This window comes from Bos indicus x Bos taurus, chromosome 17 (genome assembly GCF_003369695.1).
Source record: "Bos indicus x Bos taurus breed Angus x Brahman F1 hybrid chromosome 17, Bos_hybrid_MaternalHap_v2.0, whole genome shotgun sequence".
Classification (NCBI taxonomy): domain Eukaryota; kingdom Metazoa; phylum Chordata; class Mammalia; order Artiodactyla; family Bovidae; genus Bos; species Bos indicus x Bos taurus.
Genome location: NC_040092.1, coordinates 42,910,129 through 42,935,984, shown reverse-complemented (window position 1 = coordinate 42,935,984; position 25,856 = coordinate 42,910,129). Strand labels below are relative to the sequence as shown.

Genomic DNA, 25,856 nt, shown 5'->3' with positions numbered 1-25,856 from the left:
TTGAGCCGGGCCGCGCATGCGTGGTAGGCGCCTTAGCCCTCCCGCCCCCGCACGAGGACCGGAAGTGTTTCGGAGTCCTGCAGTCTTGGCCGGAAGTGTTGGCAGTTCGGCTTTTGGGAGACCAGCTCCAGAAGGATAGAAAGAGTAACTTGGAATATGGACATTTACTTACTTCAAGGTGGGAAAAGGTCCTGCTTCCAATTCCGTAAAGAATTTAAAACAATTTTTAAATTCCAAATACTTAAAGTTGACGGAACAGCTTGTTGTTCAGTCTTTTCCGACTCTTAAAATTCATTAACTTAAGCAGTCCTTTATAGCTCAGTGCTTACTCCGGTGTTTCATAACTGAAATGAGTGGACGCGGTACTTTTAAGAACATGGACTCCTTTATTTGTTTTGGTAAATTTCTGTTAATTACAATGCTATTTGTGTAATAACTCATGTTTGAGAGATCTTACACACGTGTGATAATGTATGTTGACTTAAATGCAAAAGGTATGAGTTACGAGTAAAGTTTTACTTGAGGCAAAATGAGGTTAATAGGCGGGGAGACAGCATTTCAGATAGCTCTGAGAAAATTGCTACAGAGGCAGGAGGGGAAGCTTAGTATATATATGTGATTTTGGTGAAGGGGAGTACAGTGCGGTCAAGCACATATTTTTTGCATAATGTTTCTGCTAGTCTCCTGCTACCTCTACAAGTATTTTAAATCATGTGCTGCTGCAGCTGCTGATTTTCAACACTCGTGAAAGGAGTTAGGGTGGAGAGTGGAAGTGAGGCACTCTGTGCTCTGTAAAAAGCTGGCAGAACAGGTCTTCAAATAGATATTTTCAGGAGCCGATTTTATGAGCCCAATTCTTATACCTCCTCATATCTAGAAAAACACTAGAATCCGCATGGTGAAGACTGTTTCTCCTGACTAGCAAAAAGCTGCTTTACGGTCTGAGCCACCAAGGGAGCCCCAAGAAGGAAATGGAAACCCACTCCAATATTCTTGCTTGGAGAATCCCTTGGACAGAGGAGCCTGGTGGGCTACAGTCCATGGTGTGGCAAAGACTCTGACATGACTGAAAGTGACTTAGCGTGCATGCATAATCATGCAAAATCCACCCTTCACCTTAGAATTCTCTTTTGGTGTTGTATACATTCTATGGGTTTGAAAAAATGTGTAATGACATATATCCATCATTATAGTATTTTCACTGCCCTAAAAATCCTCTGTACTCCTCTTGTTCACCTCTCTCCCACCCCCAGTGCTACCTGCTAAGTCCCTTCAGTCATGTCAGACTCTCTGGGTTCCACTGGACTGCAGCTGGCCAAGCTCCTCTGACCATGGCATTCTCCAGGCAATAATACTGGAGTGGGTTACCGTCCCCTCCTCCAGAGGGTCTTCCCAACCCAGGGATCGAATCCATGTCTCTTAACGTCTCCTGCATTGGCAGGTGAGTTCTTTACCTCTAGCGCCTGGGAGGAGAAGGCAATGGCAACCCATTCCAGTGCTCTTGCTTGGAAAATCCCATGGGCAGAGGAGCCTGGTAGGCTACAGTCCATGGGGTCTCTAAGAGTCGGACACAACTGAGGGACTTCACTTTCACTTTTCACTTTCCTGCATTGGAGAAGGAAATGGCAACCCACTCCAGTGTTCTTGCCTGGAGAATCCCAGGGACGGGGGAGCCTGGTGGGCTGCCATCTATGGGGTCGAACAGAGTCGGACACGACTGAAGTGACTTGGCAGCAGCAGCAGCAGCAGTGCCTGGGAAGCCCCACAAATCTTTTTACTCTCTCCATAGTTTTGAATTTTCCAAAATGTTGAATAGTTGGAATCATATGGAATGTAGCCATTAAAAGACTAGCTTTTAACTTAGGAAATATGCATTTAAGTTTCCTCCATACCTTTTCATCATGTGTTAGCTCACTTGTTTCAGTGCTAAATAATGTTCCACTGGGGCTTCCCGCATGGCTCAGCGGAAAAGAATCCCCCTGTAATACAGGAGACGTGGTTCAATTCCTGGGTCTGAAAGATTCCATGGAGAAGGAAATGGCAACCCACTCCAGTATTCTACCATGAAAATCCCATGGGCAGAGGAGCCTGGTGGGTTACAGTCCGTGGGTCACAAAAAGAGTCGAACGTGACTTAGTGACTAAACAATAATAATGTTACATTGTCTGGGTATATTACAGTTTATTTATCCAGTTACCTGTTGAAGGACATTTTAGTTGCTTCCCAGTTTTGGCAGTTATGTGTGAAACTGCTATAAATGTCCTCTTGCAGAATTTTCTAGCTACACATTTTCAACTCCTTTCAGTAAATACCAAGGAAAGCAATTTCTGGAGCATATGGTAAGAGTATGTTTTAATTTTCTAAGAAACTTCCAGACTGTCTTCCAATGTGGTTGTACCATTTTTCATTCCCAGCAACAATGAATTAGGAAGGTTCCTGTTGTTCCACATCCTCACTAGCATTTGACCTATTATCATTGTTCTGGATTGTGGACGTTGTAATAGCTGTGTAGTTGTATCTTGTTTTCATTTGCATTTCCCTGATGCTGTATATTGTAGGGCATCTTTTCATATGGTTATTTGCTGTCTGTATGTATCTCTTTGGTGAGGTATCAGTTGAACTCGGACTTATTTTTTTAATTGAGTTGTTTGTTTTCTTGTTGTTGAGTTTTAAGAGTTCTTTGTATTTTTAAACATTCCTTAATTAATTTACCTGGCTGCCCTGGGTCTTCGTTGCTGTGTGCATGCTTTCTCTGGTTGTGCCAAGTGGGAGCTACTCTTGGTAGCGGTCCTCAAGGCTTTCCTTGCAGTGGCTTCTCTTGTTGCGGAGCACAGACTCTCAGCTCATGGGCTTCAGTAGCTGCAGCTCTCGGGCTCTGGAGTTTGGGCTCGATAGTTGTGTGTGGGCTTAGTCGCCCCACAGCATGTGGGATCTTCCTGGACCAGGGATTGAACCCACGTCCCCTGTAACAACGGGCAGATTCTCATCCACTGTGTTACCAGGGAAGTCCCAAGAGTTCTTTGTATTTTGGATAACAGTTGTTTAGCAATGTTGGGTTTGCAGCGTCTTCCCAGTCTGTGGCTTATCTTATCGTTCTTGATGCTGTCTTTCTTTAAAAAAAAATAATTTTATTTACTTAATTTGGCTGTGCTGGGTCTTCGTTGCTGTGCGGGTTTATCCCTGGTTGCTGTGAGTGGGGCTACTCTAGTTTCAGTGCTCAGGTTTCTTGCTTCGGTGCCTTCTCTTGTGGCTGAAAAAGGGCTCTAGGGCGCGCAGGCTTCAGTGGGTGCGGCACATGGGCTCCATAGTTGTGGCTGCTGGGCTCTATGGAGAAAAGGCTCAATAATTGTGGCACATGGGCCGTGTCATGTGGGATCTTCCTGGACCAGGAATCAAACCCATGTCTCCTGCATTGCTAGGCAGATTCTTTACCACTGAGCCACTAGGGAAACCTGATGATGTTTTTTGAAAAGCAAAAGTTTTTCATTTCTTAAAGAAGTCCAGCTTATCGATTATTTTTTTCATGGATTGTGGCGTGGTGTCGTATTTAAAAAGTCATTGTCATTCCCAAGATAATCTTTTTTCCTGTGTTATCTTCTAGGAGTTTTATAGCTTTACTCTTAGGTTTATAATCCATTTTGAGTTAGTCTTTGCAGTGGACATCACAGAGACATGACTGAGCGCGCAGGGGGACACACACCCCCCACCCCAGTTGTTTTATCACCATTTGTTGAGATGACTGTCTTTTGCTTCATCCTGTTGCCTTTGTTATCCTTTGTCAGTGATTATTGGCTGTATTTCTTTGGGTCTGTTTCTGGGCTCTCTCTTTTTTGTCATTGATCTACTTGTCTGTTCATGAATACCACACAGTTTCTAGATCGCTGTAGATTAGTAACCCTTAACTGTCGAGCAGTACCACTCCTCCAACTTTGTTCTCCTTCAGTAGAACTGTGTGGTATTCATGAACAGACAAGTAGATCAATGACAAAAAAGAGAGAGCCCAGAAACAGACCCAAAGAAATACAGCCAATAATCACTGACAAAGGATAACAAAGGCAACAGGATGAAGCAAAAGACAGTCATCTCAACAAATGGTGATAAAACAACTGGGGTGGGGGGTGTGTGTCCCCCTGCGCGCTCAGTCATGTCTCTGTGATGTCCACTGCAAAGACTAACTCAAAATGGATTATAAACCTAAGAGTTTGTCATATGAATCTTGTACATATTTGTTAGATTTATACCTAAGTATTTCATTTGGGGGGTTGCTGCTGTAAATCACGTATTTTTCATTTCAAATTGCACTTGTTCATTGCTGGCATATAGGAAAGCAGTTGACGTTGTATATTAACCATGCATCCTGCAACCTTGCTATAATCACTTACTGGTCTCAGGAAGCTTTGTTGTTGATTTGCTTGGTTTCCTAAATAGGTGATAGTATCATTTGCAAACAAAGACAGTTTTATGTCTTCTTTCCAAACTTGTACACCTTTTATTTCATTGTCTTGTTTTATAGTATTGTTAGTACTTCCAGCATGATGTTGAAAAGTCATGATGAGAGGAGACATACTTGGCTTGTTTCTGATACCAACAGAAAGGCTTCTAGTTTCTCACCATTAAGTATGATGTTAGCTGTCAGTTTTTTTTAATAGATGGTCTTTATTGAGTTAATGGAAGATTTCCTGTACTGCTAGTGAGAGTTTTCATCATCAGTGGATATTAGATTTTGTCAAAAACTTTCTCTGCATCTGTTGATATCGTCATGTAATTTTTCTCTTTTAGCCTGCTGATGTGGTGGATTACATTAATTTTTGAGTATTGAACCAGCTTTGTATACCTGCAGTAAATCTCAGGAATTGGTCCTGAAAAGGAATTGGTCCATTTCATCTAGGTTATCAAATTTGTGGGCATAGAATTGTTCAAAGTATTTTTTTATTATCCTGTTCATGTCCATGAGATCTATAGTGATAACCTACCTCTCTATCATTTCTGGTATTGGTAACCTGTAACCTTTTTTTCTTAGTTAGCCTGAGTACAGTCTTAGGAATTTTATTGATCTTTTCAAAGAACTAGGTTTTGGTTTTGTTGATTTTTCTCTATTGATTTCCTGTTTTTAAATTTCATTGATTTCTCTATTATTGTTTCTTTTCTTCTGCTTACTTTTGATTTAATTGGCTCTTTCCCCGCTCCCCCCCCCAGTTTCCTAAGAGAGAAGCTTAGATGAATTTTATGAATGTGTGTATATATCTATTACTTTTGATTTAATTTGCTCTTTTTCCCCCCCCCTAGTTTCCTAAGAGAGAAGCTTAGATGAATTTTATGAATGTGTGTATATATCTGTCTATATGTTTATTTTGTTTTTTCTTTTCCACTGTGGTTTATTACGGGATATTTAATACAGTTTCCTGTGCTATACCATAGGACCTAGTTGTTTATCCATTCTATATATAGTAGTTTGCATCTGCTAGTCCTAAAGGCCCAATCCATCATTTCCACCCTCACTGTCCCTCTTCACAAACAAAAGTCTGTTCTCATGTCTGTGAGTTTGTGTTTCGTAGGTAAGTACATTTGTGTCATATTTTAGATTCCACATATAAGCAATATCATATGGTATTTGTCTTTCTTTTTCTGACTTATTTCACTTGGTATGATAATCTCTAGGTTCATCTATGTTGTTGCAAATGGTATTATTTCATTCTTTTTTTATGGCTGAGTAATTTTCCATCACATGTGTATACCATATCTTTTTTTATCCATTCATCTGTTGATGGATATTTAGGTTGTTCTCTTCTCTTGCCTATTGTAAATAAGCGCTGCTATGAATACTGGGGTGCATGTATCTGTTCAAATTAGAGTTTTGTCCAAATACGTGCCCCTAAGTGGGTTGCTAGTCATATAGCAACTCTACTTTTGGCTTTTTGAGGAACCTCCATAGTGGCTGCACCAATTTACACTCCCATCAGCAGTGTAGGAAGGCTCTCTTTTCTCCACAACCTCGCCAGCATTTGTTATTTGTAGACTTTTTACTGATGGTCATTCTGACTGACCTTAAGTGGAACCTCATTGTTGTTTTGGTTTGCATTTCTTATAATTAGTGATGTTGAACGTTTTTATCATGTGCCTTTTGGCCATCTGTATGTCTTCTTTGGAGAAATGTCTATGTAGGTCTTCTGCCTATTTTTATTGCATTGTTTTGTTATTGAGTTGAATGAGCTGTTTACGTATTTTGGATAGTAAGCCCTTATTGCATCATTTTCAAATATTTTTCTCCCATTTTGTAGTTTGTTTTGTTTATGGTTTCCTTTGCTGTGCAAGAGCTTATAAGTTTGATTAGATCCCATTTGTTTAGTTTTGCTTTTATTTCTATTGCTTTGGTAGACTGATCTAGAAAACATTGGTATGATTTATATCAGAGAATGTTTTGCTGTGTCCTCCTATAGGATTTTTATGGTGTTGTGTCTTATATTTGAAGTCTTGAAACCATTTTGAGTTTATTTTGCATATGATGTGAGGGAGTGTTCTGATTTCCTTGATTTATATGAGGTTGCCCAGCTTTCCCAGCACCACTTGCTAAAGAGACTGTTTTCTCTCCATTGTATATTCTTGCCTACTTTGTTGTAGATTAATTGACTGTAGTGTTTATTTATGGACTCTCTATTTTGTTCCACTGATTCATGGTCTTTTTTGTGCTGATACCCTTCTGTTTGATGACAGTAGCTCATTGTAGTATTGTCTGAAGTCTGGGATGGTTATGCCTCTTGCTTTATTCTTTTTCCTCAAGATTGATTTGTCAATTCTGGGTCCTTTATGGTTCCATATATAAACTTGAGGATTATTTATTCTAGTTCTGTGAAAAATATAATGGGTATTTTGATAGGATCACTTTAAATCTGTAGATTGCTTTGGGTAGCCCAACGGTTGTAACATTATTAATTCTTCCAAATCACAAGCATGGGGTGTCTTTCCATTTCCTTAAATCATCTTCAGTTTCCTTCCTCAGTGTTTTATATTGTTCTCAGCATATGGGTCTTTTACCTCCTTGATCAGGTTTATTTCAAAGTATTTTTTTGATGCCATTTTAAAAGGGCTTTTTTTTTGCTTTTCCTTTATGTTATTTCATTGTTTGTGTAAAGCAATGCAACTGATTTCTGTATTTTAATCTTGTATCCTGCTACCTTGCTAAATTCATTTATGGGTTCTAATAGTTTTTGTGTAGTCTTTAGGGTTTTCTGTATTTTAGTATCAACCATTTACATATAATGATAATCTTACCTCTTTACTTCCAGTTTGGATACCTTTCATTTCTTTTTCTTTTTTTAATTGCTGTGGCAAGGACTATGTTAAATAGAACTGATGGGAGTGGGTATCCTTGTCTTGCTCCAGAATTTAGCAGGAAGGATTTCAGTTTTTCACCATTGAGTGTTAGCTGGCTGTAGGTTTGTCATAAATGGTTTTTATTATGTTGAGATATGTTCCCACTGTACCCACTCTGGTAGGAATTTTTTATCATGACTGGATGTTGAATTTTGTTAAATGCTTTTTCTGCATCTGTTGAGATGACTGTGGTTTTTGTCTCTTCTTTTGATGTGGTATATTGCACCGATGGATTTGCAATGTATTGAACCACTTTGTGACTCTGGGATGAATCTTACTTGGTCATGGTGTGTAATCTTTTTTATGTGTATGTGTTGTTGGATTCAGTTTGCTAATATTGTGTTGTGAATTTTTGCATCTATATTCATCAAAGATACTGGCCTGTAATTTTCGTTTGTGGTAGTGCCTTTGCCTGGTGTTGACTTCCCTGATGGCTCATACGATAAAGTATCTGCCTGCAATGTGGAGGACTCGATTTTGATCCCTGGGTTGGGTAGATCCCCTGGAAAAGGACATGGCTACCCACTCCAGTATTCTTGCCTGGGAAATCCCTTGAACAGAGATCCTGGTGGGCTGCAGTCCATGGGGTCACAAACAGTCAGTAACACTTCACTTTGTCTGGTGTTCGTATTAGGGTGATGGTGGTTTCGTAGAATGACTTTGGGAGTCTTCCCTCCTTTTCTTTCTTTTGGAAGAGTTTGAGAAAGACTGGTATAAGTTCCTCTTTGTATGTTTGGTAGAATTCCCCAGTGAAGCCATCTGGTCCTGGACTTTTGTTTGCAGAAACAGTTTTTTCTTTTTTATTACAGTTAAGTTCGGCTCTCTGCTTAACCGATTTCTTCCTGCTGTCTGTGTTCATTTCTAAGAGAATGGTGTTTGATGTCTCCAACTGTGATAGTGGATTAATCTATTTCTCCTTGCTGTTATATCAGTTTGTGTCTCACACAGTTTATGCTCTATTGTTATATTTTATACACGTTATAAATTGTTACTTTTTCTCAGAGTATTCACCCCTTTATCTTATGTAATGTGTTATTTTCCCCTTTATCCTATAACTTCCCTTAGAGTCTGCTTTGTTGGAGATTAATATAACCTCTGCTGCTTTCTTTTGACTAGTGTTAGCATGTTATATTTTTCTCAATCCACTTACTTTTGATCTGAGTCTTCATATTTTAAGTGGGGTTTCTTGTAGTAAGTTTAGATAGTTGAGTTTTCATTCTGACAGCCACTTCCCTTTGATTGATGCATGGGCTGCAAAGTAATTATTGATATATTTGGATTAATATTTACCGTATTTGTTACTGCTTTCTGTTTGTTGTCTTTGTTCTGTGTTCATCCATTTTTCTTCCACTCTTTTTCTGCCTTTTAATTAGCCATTTTATTTGATTCCATTTTCTCTCCTTTTTTAGCATATCATTATACTTTTTTTAAAAAATCATTTTTTAGTGGTTTTCCCAGAGTTTGCAGTATGCATTGACACTAATCTAAGTACACTTTCAAGTATCACTACATCATTTTGCTGTAGACTGAATGTTTGTGTCCCTCCAAGTTCATATGTTGAAACCTTATGGTATTTGGAGGTGTGAGGATTATGCAGTGAAGGGGGAGACCTTCCGAATGGGACTGGTTCCCTTGTGAGAGAACCTAGAGTGCTCCGTGCCCTTCCACCGTGTGTAGACGGAGTGACAGGACAGCGGGCTCTGAACCACGGAGCAGTTTCTCACCAGGCACCAGATCTTCTAAATAACTTCTTTTAACATTTTTTGCAAGGCATTTTTTTTCCAAACTTATTTTGAATAATTTCAAATTTACATAAAAGTTACAAAAATAATAGAGAAGGTTCTCTACCAGTGACCTCTGTGTGTCCAGGTGTACTATGTATCCTTCAGGACCTGTGAATAATAAACCTTGCTGGTTTTGTTTTTCTCAGAGTTTCATGATGTTTACTGCTGAAGGCATCTTGCAATCCTAAGAGCCACAAGGGCTGGTTCAACTACAGCAGTGGTTCCAAAAGGGGAAATGTCCCTGTGCGGGACTCACTGACTTCTAGCCCATAGAAGAACACTGTTGATATGCTGATGCTGGTGCGAAACGCACACTGTTTTCTTTTTGCGTTTTCTTCTTGCATTGTTTGTTTTAGCTGTGCTGGATCTTCACTGCTGCACGTGTGCGTTCTCTGGTTGCGGTGAGCGGGGCTGCTCTCTCGTTGCGGTGCATGGCCTTCTCATTGGCAGATGGATTCTTTTCTTTTAAATCTTAACATGTATTATTGAAGTATAGTTGACTTACAAAGTTTAAGGTGCACACAAGGTGATTCAATTATACATATATATTATTTTTGAAATTATTTTCCATTATAGATTATTACAAGATATTGACTATAACTCCCTGTGCTATATGGTAGACCTTTGTTGCTTGCTGCATATCCGTTTTCTTTTTAATTAGAAATCAAGCATTCTATTCATACTAAGTCAAACAAGTGGAATCAAAATGTCATAAATTTTTTAGGCAAAAGTTCATAAGTTTTCTAAAAAATACATATATATATTATATATACTATTTATACATATGTATACAAAAGTTTTTCTGTTATGTTTGATAAAGACTCTAGAAAACATCAAAAAAATAGAAATTGGAAAACATAAATGAATGGGAGCACTGAATATGAAATAGAAATAGTGAAACAAACTAGATAAAGTATCTTATAGTCCAGTTGTTTTTAAACACTGCTTCTCATTACAAATATATCTGAAGCTTTGGAGGAAAAAAAGCAATACCTGGGCATTTGTATTTTTCAAAAAAATTCCAAGATTATTCTGATAAGAATCTGGAGTTTAAAAAGTGATTACAGATTCTTCTATTAAATACAGTTTTGGTGATGTAGAATTATATTATTTTTCTGTGGACCTATCATGTAACAGTGGTATTAAGTGAGTAATAGTTACATAATTCCAATAGTAAAAGATGTTTTATCGGTTTTCACAGTCAATAGCCAAAAAATAAAAGATAATTATAATTGCAAGCCATAATGAGAACATGATTAACCTAACAACATAAAATAATTACGTACAATTCGGGGTGTCTAGCCAAGTGATGTGGTAAGTGGCAGTGAATATATGCACATGTTTTTAAATATTTATGTTCATCCTAAATATTCCCTCTCTTTCTCTCTCTCTCTATAACTTCACAAGGGTTGGATTCTCAGGATAAATGCTCACAGTTGAAATAAATGTCCTCAAGTGGCTCACATATGTATGTCTGTTCATGATGGGTATGAAGGGTGCATGGTTTTTCAATCAGGACTGTGATGTATTTTAGGAAACTAACCTTTTTATTTGTGGTCTGTGACTTAGTAGCTACTCTTATTTTATAGCAAATGATGAATGAGGACTGGCAAAATGAGTTTTCGTGGCTGCTTGTTTAAGGATGTGAATAGGCAGTCTTGGCAGCTGGAATCATTTGTGTCCACACAACAGGCCACAAGGCGCTTCCCTGGTGGCTCCAGTGGTAAAGAATCTGCCACCAATGTAGGAGACATGGGTTTGATCCCTGGGTCAGGAAGACCCCCTGGAGGAAGAAATGGCAACCCCCTCCAGTATTCTTGCCTGGAAAATCTCATGGACAGAGAAGCCTGGTGGGCTCCGGTCCATGGGGTCACAAAGAGTCAGATACAACTGAAGTGACTTCACTTGCACGCACATGCGCACGCCACAGGCCACGAGGCCTGAGTGCCACATCTCCCTTACGTGACGTTATTCGCCTCTGCTCGGGATCCGTTTGATTCTTGTGCAGTGTTTGCTGTAGAAAACTAACATGAGTAAACTAACTTACTCTACTGCTTATATTAAAATATTCCAGTTGACTTTATGATATAAGAAAACTTTTCATTTGGTGAGTTAATCAGTTAACAACTAGAAGGAGTGTCTTTGTTGACAAGGATACAGAGAGCTCAGACAGTTTCACTGGGAAAAAATGCTGTCATTCATTAGTTACATATATGCTTAGGTGTGTGGAGTATGTAGCATATGTGCTAACTCTTACATAGCACCCTTATCTAGCTCCTATTATATTCTAAGTGCTTTGTTCAGTCGCTCAGAAGTGTCTGACCCTTTGCGACCCCATGGACTGCAGCGAGGCTTTTCTGTCCTTCACCATCTCTTGGAGTTTGCTCAAATTCATGTCCATTAAGTTAGTGATGCCTCCAAACATCTCATCCTCTGTCATCCCTTCCCCTCTGCCTTCAATCTTTCCCAGCATCAGGGTCTTTTCCAAAGAGTCATTTCTTTGCATCAGGTGGCCAGAGTTACTGGAGCTTCAGCATCAGTCCTTCCAAAGAATATTCAGGGTTGATTTCTTTAGGATTAACTAGTTTGATCTCCTTGCAGTCCAAGGGACTCATAGAAGTCTTCTCCAATGCCACAGTTCAAAAGCATCAATTCTTCAGCTTTCAGCCTTCCTTATAGTCCAGCTCTCACATCCATACATGACTACTGGAAAAACTATAGCTTTGACTAGAGGGACCTTTGTCAGCAAAGTAATGTCTCTGCTTTTTACTGCACTGTCTAGGTTTGTCATAGCTTTTCTCTTGAGGAGCAAGTGTCTTAATTTCATGGCTGCAGTCACTGTCTGCAATGATTTTGGGGCCCAAAAATAAAGTCTGTCACTGTTTCCGTTGTTTCCCCAGCTATTTGCCATGAAGTGATGGGACCGGATGCCATGATATTCGTTTTTTGAATGTTGAGTTTTAAGTCAACTTTTTCACTCTCCTCTTTTACCCTCATCAAGAGGCCTTTTAGTTCCTCTTTGCTTTCTGCCATAAGTGTGGTATCTTCTGCATATCTGAAGTTATTGATATTTCTCTCGGCAATCTTGATTCCAGCTTGTGCTTTATCCAGCCCGACATTTCACATGATGTACTCTGCATATAAATTAAATAAGCAGGGTGACAATATACAGCCTTGACATACTCCTTTCTCAATTTTGCACCAGTCCATCGTTCCATGTCTGGTTCTGTTGCTTCTTAACCCTCATACAGATTTCTCAGGAGGCAGGTAAGGTGGCCTGATATTCCCATTTCTTTAAGAATTTTCCACAGTTTGTTGTGATCCCCACAGTCAAATGCATTAGCGTAGTCAATGAAGCAGATGTTTTTTTCTGGAATTCCCTTGCTTTTTCTTGTGATCCAATGGATGTTGGTATTTTGATCTCTGCTTCCTTTGCCTTTGTAAAATCCAGCTTGTAACCCTGGAATTTCTCAGTTATTGTGTTGTTGAAGCCTAGCGTGAAAGATCTTGAGCATTACCTTGCTAGCACGTCAAGTTAGGACAGTTGTGCGGTAGCTTGCACATATTTCGTCATTGCCCTTCTCTGGGACTGACCTTTTCCAGTCCAGTGGCTGCCGCTCATTTCCCCAAATTTTCTGGCATATTGAGTGCAGCACTTTAACAGCATCATCTTTTAGGATTTGCAATAGCTCAGTTATCATTCCATCACCTCCGCTAACTTGGTTCATAGTAATGCTTTGTAAGGTCCACTTAACTTCACACTCCAGATGTCTGTAGGTGAGTGATCACACCGTGTGGTTATCCTGGTCATTAAGATCTTTTTTTGTATAGTTCTTCTGTGTGTTCTTGCCCCCTCTTCTTAATCATCTCTTCTGTTTCTGTTAGGTCCATGCCATCTCTGTCCTTTATTGAGCCCATCTTTGCCTCAGATGTTCCTTTGGTATCTCTAATCTTCTTGAAGTGCTCTCTAGTCTTTCCCATTCTATTGTTTTCCTCTGTTTCTTTGCACTGTTCACTTGAGAAGGCTTTCTTATCTCTCCTTGCTATTCTTGGGAACTCTGCATTCAAATGGGTGTATCTTTCCTTTTCTCCTGCCTTTAGCCTTTCTTCTTTCCTCAGGTGTTTGTAAGGCCTCCTCAGACAGCCATTTTGCCTTTTTGCATTTCTTTTTCTTGGGGATGGCTTTGGTCGCCACCTCCTGTAGAATGTTACAAACTTCTGTCCATCGTTCTTCAAGCAGTCTATCAGATGTAGTTCCTTGAATCTATTTGTCACTTGCACTGTATAATCATAAGGGATTTGATTTAGGTCATACCTGAATGGCCTAGTGGTTTTCCCTACTTTTTTCAATTTGTTCCTGAATTTTGCAATACAGAGCTGATGATCTGAGCCACAGTCAGCTCCTGGTCTTGTTTTTGCTGACTGTATTGAGCTTCTCCATCTTGGGGTACAAGGAATATAATCAGTCTGATTTTATTATTGACCATCTGGTGATTTTCATGTGTATAGTTGTCTCTTGTGTTGTTGAAATTGGGTGTTTGCTATGACCAGTGTGTTCTCTTGTTAGTCTTTGCCCTGCTTCATTTTGTACTCCAAGGCCAGACTGACTCCAGTATGTCTTGACTTCTTGCATTCCAGTCCCCTGTGATGAAAAGGGCATTTTTTTTGGTGTTAGTTCTAGGAGGTCATGTAGATTTTCATAGAACTGTTCAACTTCATCTTCTTTGGCATCAGTGGTTGGGGCATAGACTTGGATTACTGTGATACTGAATGGTTTGCCTTGGAAACAAACAGATGATTGTGTTGTTTTTGAGACTGCACCCATGTACTGCATTTCGAACTCTTTTGTTGACTATGAGGGCTACTCCATTTCTTCTAACAGATTCTCGCCCACAGTAACATATATGATGGTCGTCTAAATTAAATTTGCCCATTCCGAAAGGAATGTTAATGTTCTCTCTTGCCATCTCCTTTTTGACCACTTCCAATTGACTGTGATTCATCGACCTAACGTTCCAGGCTCCTGTGCAGTATTGTTCTTTCAGCATCGGACTTCACTTTCACCACCAGACATATGCACAACTGGGTATCGTTTCCAGTTCGGCTCAGCCTGTTCATTCTTTCTGAAACTCTTTCTCTGCTCTTCTCCAGTAGGATGTTGAACACCTACCAACCTGGGGGTTCATCTTTCAGTCTCATATCTTTTTGCCTTTTCTTACTGTTGATGACCTTCTCAAGGCAAGAAAACTGAAGTGGTTTGCTGGTGCCTTCTCCAGTGGACCACATTCTGTCAGAACTCTCCACCATGACCCCTCTGTCTTGGGTGGCCCTACATGGCATGGCTCATAGTTTCATTGAGTTTCACAAGTCCATGATACATATGATCATTTTGGTTAGTTTTCTGTGATTGTGGTTTTCATTCTCTCTGCCCTCTGATGGATGAGGTTAAGAGGCTTGTGGAAGCTTCCCGATGGGAGAGGGTGGCTGTGGGGAAAATTGAGTCTTGCTCTGGTGGGCAAGGCCATGCTCAGTAAATCCTTAATCCAACTTTCTGGTGATGGGTGGGGCTGTACTCCCTTCCTGTAGTAAGGCATAGAGAGGTCAAGTAACTTTATCCAGGTCACATAATTAATAAGTGGCCAAGGCAAGATTGAATCCAGGGAGTCTAGCTTTAGGGTTTAGATTCTGAACCACTGTGTCAGACTGCCTTTCTGTGTATTATCCCATTTTGATCGAGAGAGCACCTGGATCAGCCTAGTTAGTAAAGGCCTCACATTCCTTTCCTCGTCTAGGATGCAGTAGTGGTCTTCAGTGTGATGCTTACTAAACATAAGTTATAAAGGTGTCTATCACGCTTCTTTCTCTTCCAGGCTAGTAAAAATTTAGGTTCTTGACCTTGCAAAATGAGATGACTTTTTCAAACAGAAGGGTAGGCCCCAGGGTGAATAGGTACTCATTTTGGTGACATTACCTGAAGGTGACAGGGAAAGTTGAAGACAGTGGTATAGTGTAAAGCCTTCCAAGCTCATTATTTGCTCTAAGTTACGTGACACTTTTTCCTTTCAAGCGATCATTAAGTGCCAGGGCTTCCTCGCTGGCTCAGCCAGTAAAGAATCTGCCTGTAATGTAGGAGATCTGGGTTAGATTCCTGGGTCGGGAAAACACCCTGGAAAAGGAAATGGCAATCTATTTCCCATTCTTGCCTGGGAAATCCCATGAATAGAGGAGCCTGGTGGGCTACAGTCCTTGGGGTTGCAAAGAGTAGGTTATAACTGAGCAACTAACACTATTACGTGCTAAGTGCTTAACTGCATTATTTCATCTTTTCATCACAACAGTCCTAACAGGTAGGGGTTTATCTGCTTTACACAGATGAAGAAACTAAGACTAAGGGAGATTAAGTAAAGTTTTTAACTCCAAAGTCTATTTCAGTGGTATTAGAAATCTTCAACTTCTTTTGTTTTTGCTGCTGCTGAATACTAAAAGTTTAATGAAAATCCCCCAAAGCAAAGCAGTGGTAGTGAGTACCCGGAAGTTACCGTCAGGTTCGTAACTGTCCTTCCCCAAAAGCCATCCCTGACTCCTTAATTCTTCACAGATCACATTTGGGAAACCACCGAATGTCAACCACTTTTTCAGCTTAAAAATACATGACTTGGTGTGGTTGACTGGTTGATGTCTCCTTTTATAGGAAGATTCCTAACCTGGGGACCTTGCCTAGCCACTTAAAGACAGACTCCCTTTTTAACTCAAGATATAGAAAGAAGTACACCTTCCTTGTCTGCAGGGTTTTCAGACTTCTCCAGCACCAGGTTGCTTTCCCAAATCTCACTTGAATTTGAATGTAATATTTTGAAAATACTTGTTATCCCCTCATAGGTAATCAGTGGTAACTTTGAAAGTGTCCCTTCCCTACCTTCCTACTTGTGTACAAATATGGTGTGTGTGTTATATATATACATTTCCTGTTAAAGAAATGGGATTATATGTACTGCAACTTATATTTTTAACTCCCAGTTTATCAAAATTATTACTCAAGATAGCCACATATGAATTAAACTTACAATTTTACATACTATGGACATACCAAAAGCCTGGTATTTTCATATAAGAACTTGTGACATTGGCTACTGGAAGCCTAAGGCCTTTATTTTTTGGTTACCCTCACCCACTTGTTTTTCCCTAGAGGATTCTGAGTGAGGCTTTTGGATATTCTTGGGGCTTAGCTAGCTGTTTGCAACACAAAACTGATGACCCCAGGAATGGGGGCACTGAGCTACCTTCCATGGTCCAAAGTGCAGGACTCCTTCCTTTCAGGCACTTTCCAGAGTTCCCTTCCCTGGAGGGACCCACTGTCCCCTCCATACCTATTCTTTTTTCTTTTAAAAATTTTTACTTAAACTATATATATATATATAAATAAATTAGATTCTACATAGAATGTGGTGGTTTTCTTTCTCTTACTGACTTGCTTTACTTAGCATAATGCCCTCTGAGTCCACATGTTACAAATTTGTGTAAGATTTTTTTTTCTTTTTTTTATGGCTGGATCATATTATATATGCAAAATACATCTTCTTTAATTATCCATCAGTGGACATTTAGGTTTCCATATCTTGACTATTTTTAAACCGTACTGCAGTGAACGATGTTGTTGTTCAGTTGCTCATTAGTGTCCAGCTCTTTCTGCGACCCCATGGACTGCAGCACGCCAGACTTCCTGTCCTTCACCATCTCCCGGAGTTTGCTCAAACTCATGTCCATTGAGTCCGTGATGCCATCCAACCATCTCATCCTCTGTCATCCCCTTCTCCTCCTGCCTTCAACCTCTCCCAGCATCAGGGTCTTTTCCAGTGAGTCGGCTCTTCGCATTAGGTGGCCAGAGAATTGGAGCTTCAGGTTTAACACTGAGAGGGGTGCATGTATGTTTTTGATTTAGTGTTTTTGTTTTATTTGGATAAAAACCCTGAAACGGAATTGGTAGTGCATTTTCTAACTTTTTAAAGGAAACTCCATACTGTTTTCCATGGTAGTTGCATCAATTTGTATTCCTAACAATGCACAAGAGTCATTTTTCTCTACATCCTCACCAACACTTTTAAAAAACAATTTAATTGGATAATTGCTTTAAGAATTTTTTCTATCAAACCTCAACGTGAATCAGCCATAGGTATACACATATTCCCTCCCTCTTGAACCTCCTTCCCATCTCCCTCCCCAACACTCCCCTCTGTGTTGATACAGAGCCCCTGTTTTGAGTTCCCTGAGAGACACAGCAGAACCTGATGACAAGCTCTTCTGAGAAGTATGATGAAGTAGTACCACATTGTGGGTGTTTGGGATTTTTTAGGTTTCTTTTATATTTTTAAAAAAATGGAAATATAATTGCTTTACAGCAATTCTGTTTGTGTTAATGTTTACACATTTCCCCTCCTTGAGCCTCCTTCCCACCTCACTGTCCATCCCACCCCACTAGGTCATTCACAGGGCACTGAGCTGAGCGTCCTGTGCTGTCTACAGCAGCTTCCCACTAGCTAGCTATTTCACCTATCGTAGTGTATATACGTCAGAGCAGCTCTAAATCCGTCCCACCCTCTCCTTCCCGTCTGTGTTTGCCAAGTCTGTTCTGTGTCTATTCCTGCCCTGCAGATAAGTTCATCAGTACTGTGTTTCTTGCGATAATATACAGTGTTTTTCTCCGACTTAACTTCACTCTGTAAGGTCCAGCCATGTCTCTGCTAATGGCACGATTTTGTTCCTTTTTTGTGGCTGGATAATATTCCACTGCATATATGTACCACATCTTTATCCATTCATCTGTCAATGGACATTTAGGTTGATTCCATCAACCTAAATGTGTGTGCTATTACACCTGTAAACAGTGCTGTAATAATTAACACTGGGGAACATGTCTTTTCTGAATTATGGTTTTCTCAAAGTATATGCCCAATTGTGGGATTGCTGGGTCATAAGGTAGTATTGGGGTTTCCCCGGTGGCTCAGATGGTAAAGAATCTGCCTGCAATACAGAAGATCTGGGTTTGATCCCTGGGTCAGGAAAATCCCCTGGAGAATGGAATGGCTACCCTCTCCAGTATTCTTGCCTGGAAAATTCCATGGACAGAAGGATCCACGGGGTGGCAAAGAGTCAGACACGACTGAGTGACTAAGCACATTCCATCATTATGTTTAAGAAACATCCTTGTAAATACTACATGTAGTTCTTTAAGTTTATGGTACTTGCATTCCCACAGTTACTGATATGTAATTTCTCTTTGTTCTCTTTGCTTACGACAGGGTTAGTTTTGTTTACTACAAATTCTTTTATTTACTCTCTTATTTTCTCTTTATTTTTGGCCATGCTGGGTCTCCGTTGCTGCATGGGTTTTTCTCTGGGTGGGGGCTACCCTCTGGTTGCAGTGTACAAGCTTCTCGCTGCAGTGACTTTTCTCGCTGCGGAGCACGGGCTCTGGGGGCACGCAGGCGCAGTGGGTGCAGCTCCTGGGTCCTGGAGCACAGGCTGCATAGTTGTGCACAGGCTTAGTTGCTCTGCAGCATGTGGGATCTTCCTGGACCAGGGATCTAACCTGTGTCTCCTGCATTGGCAAGCAGAGTCTTCACAACTTAGCCACCAGGGAAGCCCCTTTTATTTACTCTTAATTTAACCTGAATCTTTTTATGTCTAAAACCAGTACACAAATCCTTTTCAGGGAGATTAAACAGGAGATCAAATGCTGCTTGATACAACTGGCTTCGAATTGCCTTTTGGCATTTGCAGGATGCATGAACCAACTTGAATCTATCTTTATTTCTTTAGGAGTGAGGGATTGAGGATAAAATATTAGGAATTACAGTCAACAGACATTCCTTCTTCACCTCTGGAAGGTTATCAATTCTTTGTTCATCGCTAGGGACTGTGGGTTAAAAAAGCAATATCCTCTCCAGTTCTCCTGAAAATCAGGATAAGATGAACAGCTATAAACTGCCAGTTGTTCAGCCTTCTAAACTTTGAAAGTATTTATTTGTACTTATATTGGAAAGTTTAAAGTTTGTGGAGGTATACATATTTTCTGTGGATTAAGGATTTATTATCCTTTGTACACAAGTTGGTTCAAGCACTAGAAGATTAAGCATCAAATGCTGTAATGTAGACCCGGAAACCCCAGCATGCCATTTGATACATGTTCATCTGGAATAGCAATTCTCAAAAAAAGGTTAAGAGAAACTCGAGCAGGGAGCTCCTCTCTGTGTACTGAAAATCTTTATAAAAGTTTTCTAGTTCATTTATTTCTAGATTTTCTTTTCCAATACAAAGTTATTCTGTGACAACACTTCCAGTATTCGAAAACTACTATTGTAGTTTTCAGAATAAACATCATTGGAAGGTTTAAAAAGTTTGCCTATTTACTCAACCCTCATTGCCAAGCAAATGTATATAAATGGCTCTGAAAACCTGTCCCCAAACCACCATCAAGTCACTGAAGATAACGTGAACATTAAGCCTCTGCTGTGCAAAATTCACAAGTAAGTTTACACTATGTCTTGACAGTGTGCACTTACTGCTGCTGCTGCTAAGTCGCTGCAGTCGTGTCCGACTCCGTGCGACCCCAGAGACGGCAGCCCACCAGGCTCCCCCGTCCCTGGGATTCTCCAGGCAAGAACACTGGAGTGGGTTGCCATTTCCTCCTCCAATGCATGAAAGTGAAAAGTGAAGTCGCTCAGTCATGTCTGACCCTCAGCGACCCCATGGACTGGAGCCTACCAGGCTCCTCCATCCATGGGATTTTCCAGGCAAGAGTACTGGAGTGGGGTGCCATTGCCTTCTCCGATGCACTTACTGTTAGTGAACAAATAGCAACTGATAAATGCATTTTGTCAGTTATTTGTTCACTAATATGATGATGCCATTTTACATACATAGAAAACGTTTTATATACTGATTCTGCATATGTAAACATTTTATTGGCTATGCTTTGTAAACAAAAATTGTATACCACCTATATAGGAGTTACATCGGAGAAGGCAATGGCACCCCACTCCAGTACTCTTGCCTGGAAAATCCCGTGGACGGAGGAGCCTGGAAGGCTGCAGTCTATGGGGTCGCTGAGGGTCGGACAGGACTGAGCGACTTCACTTTCACTTTTCACTTTGCTGCATTGGAGAAGGAAATGGCAACCCACTCCAGTGTTCTTGCCTGGAGAATCCCAGGGACAGGGGAGCCTGGTGGGCTGCCATCTCTGGGGTCGCACCGAGTCGGACACGATTGGTGTGACTTAGCAGCAGCAGCAGGGGTTACATATAAGAATGTTACCAACTTATCATCATAAACCATTCTCGTGTTTGCTCACTGAAGCTAAAGGTCTGGTATATGCAAAACCCAGTTTGTTGATGTTCGGCATTGCACTGGTCACTGTGCCAACAACAAACGGGGAAATTGAGAAATCAAATGTAGTAGTTTTCTTTAAAAAAACAATTGTCGGATAGTAGGAACTGAACTACCAGAAGGTATTTTATACTAATGACTGGAGTCGGAGTCACTATGTATATAAATTATTTTAATAATGGTTGGAGAAAAGAAAAATAATGTGGATACCATATTAGTACTAAACAATTCAGTAGCTTCATTAAAAAATTGCTTCTGTATTAAACAACAGTGGCTTCATCCAGCCAAATACAATTTTTTTTTTTTTTACTTTTACTGTGAGTCTCCTTTCAAGACACTAAGCCATAAAAGTATTTCAGGGGAAAGAAACAACGCTTTAAAGCTTCCTTTACTTAGATCTCCATTTCTAATTACATTTTTACATCTACATTCTGTGTGGGTCCATATGATTTCAAGAGCATGTTAAAACTCAAGTTCATGGAGGCAAAAAATTAAGAAATTCTAAAAAAAACCCAAGGAAGATGCACAACACATGTATGTAATCAGAAAGCAGCAAAAAATGGAAGGTATCTTATCTTTTAACAACTATTTTCAATTTCTGACCCTTTTGTTACATTGATACTTGGATTAAAAATGAAGGATGCTGGTTACTTATAATACACAGTACTCACAAAATTGACTTCTTTTGGTCCAGAACTACTTAAAAGTATTCAAGGTCAGAATATGAAAAACCTATTAAGCCAATATCAAATTTTAGAGGTATTACATATGGAAACTTACAACATGGCTTTTTAAGTATGAATTTCAGAGTCAAAAAAATTTTAACAGTAAGATTTGGTTTTAAAGTAAAAAGACAGCTAATAAAATCAGTTATCAAGCAAAGTGATAGGAAAACTATTTTTTAAAATACATGAAATAAAAGACTTGAATAATCCAAAATAAAGCAAAATATAATGGAAATAAAATGATTATGTAATTAAATGAGAGGATAAATAAAACAACAGGAAGGACTAAGGTAATATCTACTTACTTTAGTTGTCTTATAGTATATAATGTATATAAGACAACTAAAGTATGTAAAACATTTTGAAGTTCATGAATCTCTTTATAGGATGAGTAATCAATATACTTCCCTAATACTCATCATGTGACCTAGGACATGATAGTAAATCAGAGATCCCAAAGATCATGCCATTAATGTTTTTGTCGATATGCATTTTGACCTGCATGACAGACTAAATCAAATGTTCATGATTCAATTATTAGTTTTCTTTCTTTGACTTGAAAGCTCCAAGTTATTTAATAATGTATTTTTAATATGTGCTTTTCCCTTTTAATGCTTACTCTAACAATATGCTAGAGGTCTGGACGGTGACCAGATCCTAGAGATCTGGAAGGTGAAAGAGCCATTATCACCTGCTGATCACTGACCACTGGCATAGATATTTAGTGGGTTTTTTTTCCCCTTCTAAGCAGTTATTAATATTCCAGACATTTCAGGTGCCCTGTTATGGTATGAAACAGTTACCCTTGAATTTAGCAAGGGGAAAAAAACCTTAGACATCTGGTTATGCTATAAACCCAGAGTTATTTGTTTTCGGAAACACGAGTATATGGAAGAATGTTAATTTTAGTTTACTTTATATTAAGAGATGTGAAAATAAGATAAAGCTTTTGTTTGTTTTGGCTAAAGACTTGGTTGGTTTTGATCTGCATTAAATCTTCTTTTTTTATCAAAAGAAAAGATTATGTGCTTCCTGGAGATTATTTTAAGATTATACTAAAGATTGACAAAAGGTAATTTTAAAGCTTTTTTTGTTTTTTGATCAAAAAGTCTGGATCTTCTGAAACTAAGATTAAATATTTAGTTTGATAAATGATAGTTGTAAAACATACTATAGTTAAGAGGATAATAAAATATTAGAATCAAACTTTATAAGCATTCCCTACACCTGTGTCATTGGAAAAGTCATCAGTGCTGACTTTAATCAATGTCATCAGATTTTTAAATACTGATAAATCAATACAATTAGATTATACGTCTCATTAAGTTTTATAGAATCAAATACCACAAAACAAATTACACTTAAAACTTGGAAGTCTAATCACAAAATAACATTTCTTTTAGAATTGAATTTTTTTTTGTAAATCTCTAAAAGTTGAGAAAGATGAAGTTAGGTTTTTCTATCACTTGTAAATCTATGATATGTAAAATTAATAACAAGGCTTCAATTGTTGTGGACTCCCAGTATCTGCTGTTAAAAATAAAACGAAATCCTAAGGGTAATGTTTATAGGCTTGGTATTACAGTTCAAATTTATGCAAATAGAGGGATGGTTGTTAAATCTATTTTGGGTTAGTTGATCTTAAACATAATTTTTCAAAACAGTTGAAGATGTACTAATTCGGATAAAATATTTTCACAGTCACTTTATAATATTGATAATTGATTTCCCAAATTCACTTTAAAGACTTCTAGCTAGGAAATATAATCATAAATATACCAAAAACTGACCCCCCCAAAGTCTAAGAAATCTGTATTTCTTAATTTTTACCTTTTTAAAATTGAGATGATCTGTTACTCCAATAGCCTAATTCTTTGGTGTGCTGTTTGTAGTTATTTTAAAACTTAAGTATTCTGTACATAGCTAAGGAATTAAAACACTGCAAACTTTCATTATATTATTTAACAATCTTTGTTTTTAAAATCACTATGATTGGTTATTAGGAGTTGATTTCTGAAACCACATAACTTATATTTTTCCATAGAGTTGAAGTGTATTAATTATCCTAGATATTTCCTACATATTTAGTTCTTATTTGCATATTACTACAGGAAAATATCCTATTTTGCTATATGTTTTTTTTTTTTTTTTTTTCTTTCTTGGAGAATGGCACTGAAACATGTATGCTATATGTTTTTTTAAAAAAATCTTTAATTTTTTGTCTAGCATTGCATACTTCATACAGATTAAAATTAAACTGAGCCCATACCATCTACCCAAAACTAGATTAAGTAGAACATTTTCTCTTTTATTAATGTACTCAAAACAACTAATTATAAGGTTAAGGGCTTTTGAAAATCATTTAAGTTGAATAAATGGGTAAGAAAAGTATACACATTATTTTTGGATATATTTAACTTATAAATAAAATGGTACATAACTACCGGAACTGGAATATAATACTGATTAAAACAGAGAACTATATAAGCTAGTAAGGAACTGAAAATGTCAGGATGTACTAGACAGTTGAGATGCAGAAAGGGTTGTTTTTACATACTTGGAATTAGAGGTACAGCTCCTAACAAAGTGGGTGGAGATTTTCTTAAGAGAAAGCAAAAAACTCCTTACATGTACCTTATTCCCTTTCATAACTCTGATGCTGTTACTGAAGTGAACCTATATATACCAACATAGAAATGAAAAGTAACAATACATGGTTAACAAATGTTTCATCATTGCTAATGGATATGATTATTTCATTAGTTTGAAGACAAAAAATATATTGGGTCTATATGATTTTTTTAATGCAAAAAAGGGACATCTCCTTCCTCTGAAAGGATGAATAAAAATCCCTGCAAAATGCACTGGTCTGTACTCTCCTTTCAGTGCATACTACATTGTAGAAACAAAATCTCTCTTAGAGAACCAGTTGTGAGTAGTGACTATCCCTAAAGATACTGAACTCTCAATTTTTACTAAAGGAAAGTCAATATTAATTTTTAATATAAAGATGTAGTTTTGTGAAAAACAGAGCTTCTCAAAATTTTAACATAGGTCAATCTAGATGATTGGCATTAAGAATGCAAGTGCCCGTGCATTCTCTGTTTCTTTTCTTTGTAGGTTGAACAGTCTGCCTCCCATACTGAAAATTTTCAAGCTTTTGGACAGAACTGAACAGTGAACAAGTCTGGTGATGAAGCTTGGACTACTTAAAGTATCTTAGTTTCATAGTCCCTCGTCCCATATAAATATATGAAGCACCAAAACTGGAGCCAAGGTCTGAACAGGTTATGTAACAGCAAGAACTATAATTTAATCACATCATATCATATTACACTATGTAACATTCTATATTTGCCTGTTGATATGTAACAGTTTATTACAAGCATTATTTCCTAAGACTTATGTGGTATAAGTGTTTCTTTTCAAGTATTACGGCTTATAGTGTTTATGTTAACAGTAAATCACTGATAAATGTATATAATGCAATACACATTGTGCCATTTCTCCCTACCCTGTGTTAACATTAACAAAATGAACTAAGAAAACAAAAACTATTTAAAACTAAAAACAAAGGCTATCAACATCACAGTTGCACGTCTGAGTAAGTCAACAGCATTTCCCCCTTAACATGAAGGTATTTTCATCAAAAATGCTTCATCGTTTTTAGGCGAGCATTACTTTAGCAGCAGCTGGTCTTCAGGACAAGTAGATCAGACGTTTCAAGTGCAAAAGACACTGAATTACTCTGAGAAACATCAATCCACATGACTAATGAAAAGAAGCAAACTGCTGGTGTCACCTTAACATAAAATTGTGCATTTTCCCCTTCAGTGTGTGTTTTAGTTCATTTATGTGATAATCAAGTTTTGGAGTTCTCATGGCACACCACTGATACGGACTAGTTTGTCAAGGAACCTATTTGTAATGTTTAAATTATAATAGTACAATAACTACAAAAAGGTCAGTGCCTTGGTGGCTTTAAACCACATCAGTTTCAATGTTTTTAAAAATAATGATGCAATTAAATCTATGCTTCTGCAACAATAGTGCAATATAGTATCCTTTCCTGAATAAAGGAGCTGAGGTTTATCCAAGTAGAAGCTTTAAGTAAGGTAGATTGTTGCCAACTACTTATCAGTCTTGCATGTTTGACCTAAAATAGATTAGGAAAGCTTAAACTGACTTGTTAATCTATATTCAGCTAAAGCTTCACATAAGCAGCAATGGAAATGAATGTAAGTGCACTCAGTATAAAACACTTTTCAAAACTACTCCAAAAAACAAATGACAGAAGGTGGTTAAGAGCAACTAAACATCTGTTGTGTGTACCAGATGTAAAAGAAGAATGGACTCTGTGGTTACTTGCACTATTGGAATTACGTGAAGGTAAAGTTAAGACTTAGTCCACTTCCATCTCTCCAGAAGACTTAGTATGCTGTGAGTTGTCTTTTGTTGAATCTGGTTTAGTTTCAGCCCCACTCTGTCCATCCATTGGTCCGTTGTGTTCACTATTATCTTTTGCCTTGTCTTCAGCAACCTCTACTTTCGGTTTGGGCTTATAAATGATGGGGTTACAGAAATTATCGAGTTC

At 38.4% G+C, this 25,856-nt stretch overlaps 1 protein-coding gene and 1 long non-coding RNA gene across 2 annotated transcripts in view; one reads left to right on the top strand and one right to left on the bottom strand.

Moving 5' to 3' along the window:
* Positions 1–67: 67 nt before the first annotated feature.
* Positions 68–24,663, top strand: LOC113907706. The gene is made up of 2 exons (XR_003515267.1): positions 68–178; positions 24,383–24,663. It is a non-coding gene; the product is annotated as an uncharacterized LOC113907706 (long non-coding RNA).
* HSPA4L (heat shock protein family A (Hsp70) member 4 like) overlaps positions 20,695–25,856 on the bottom strand; it is a 62,206-nt gene continuing 57,044 nt past the window's right edge. The window contains exon 19 of the mRNA XM_027567315.1: positions 20,695–25,856. Coding sequence (XP_027423116.1) covers positions 25,665–25,856 — 192 coding nt within the window. The 3' untranslated portion in view covers positions 20,695–25,664.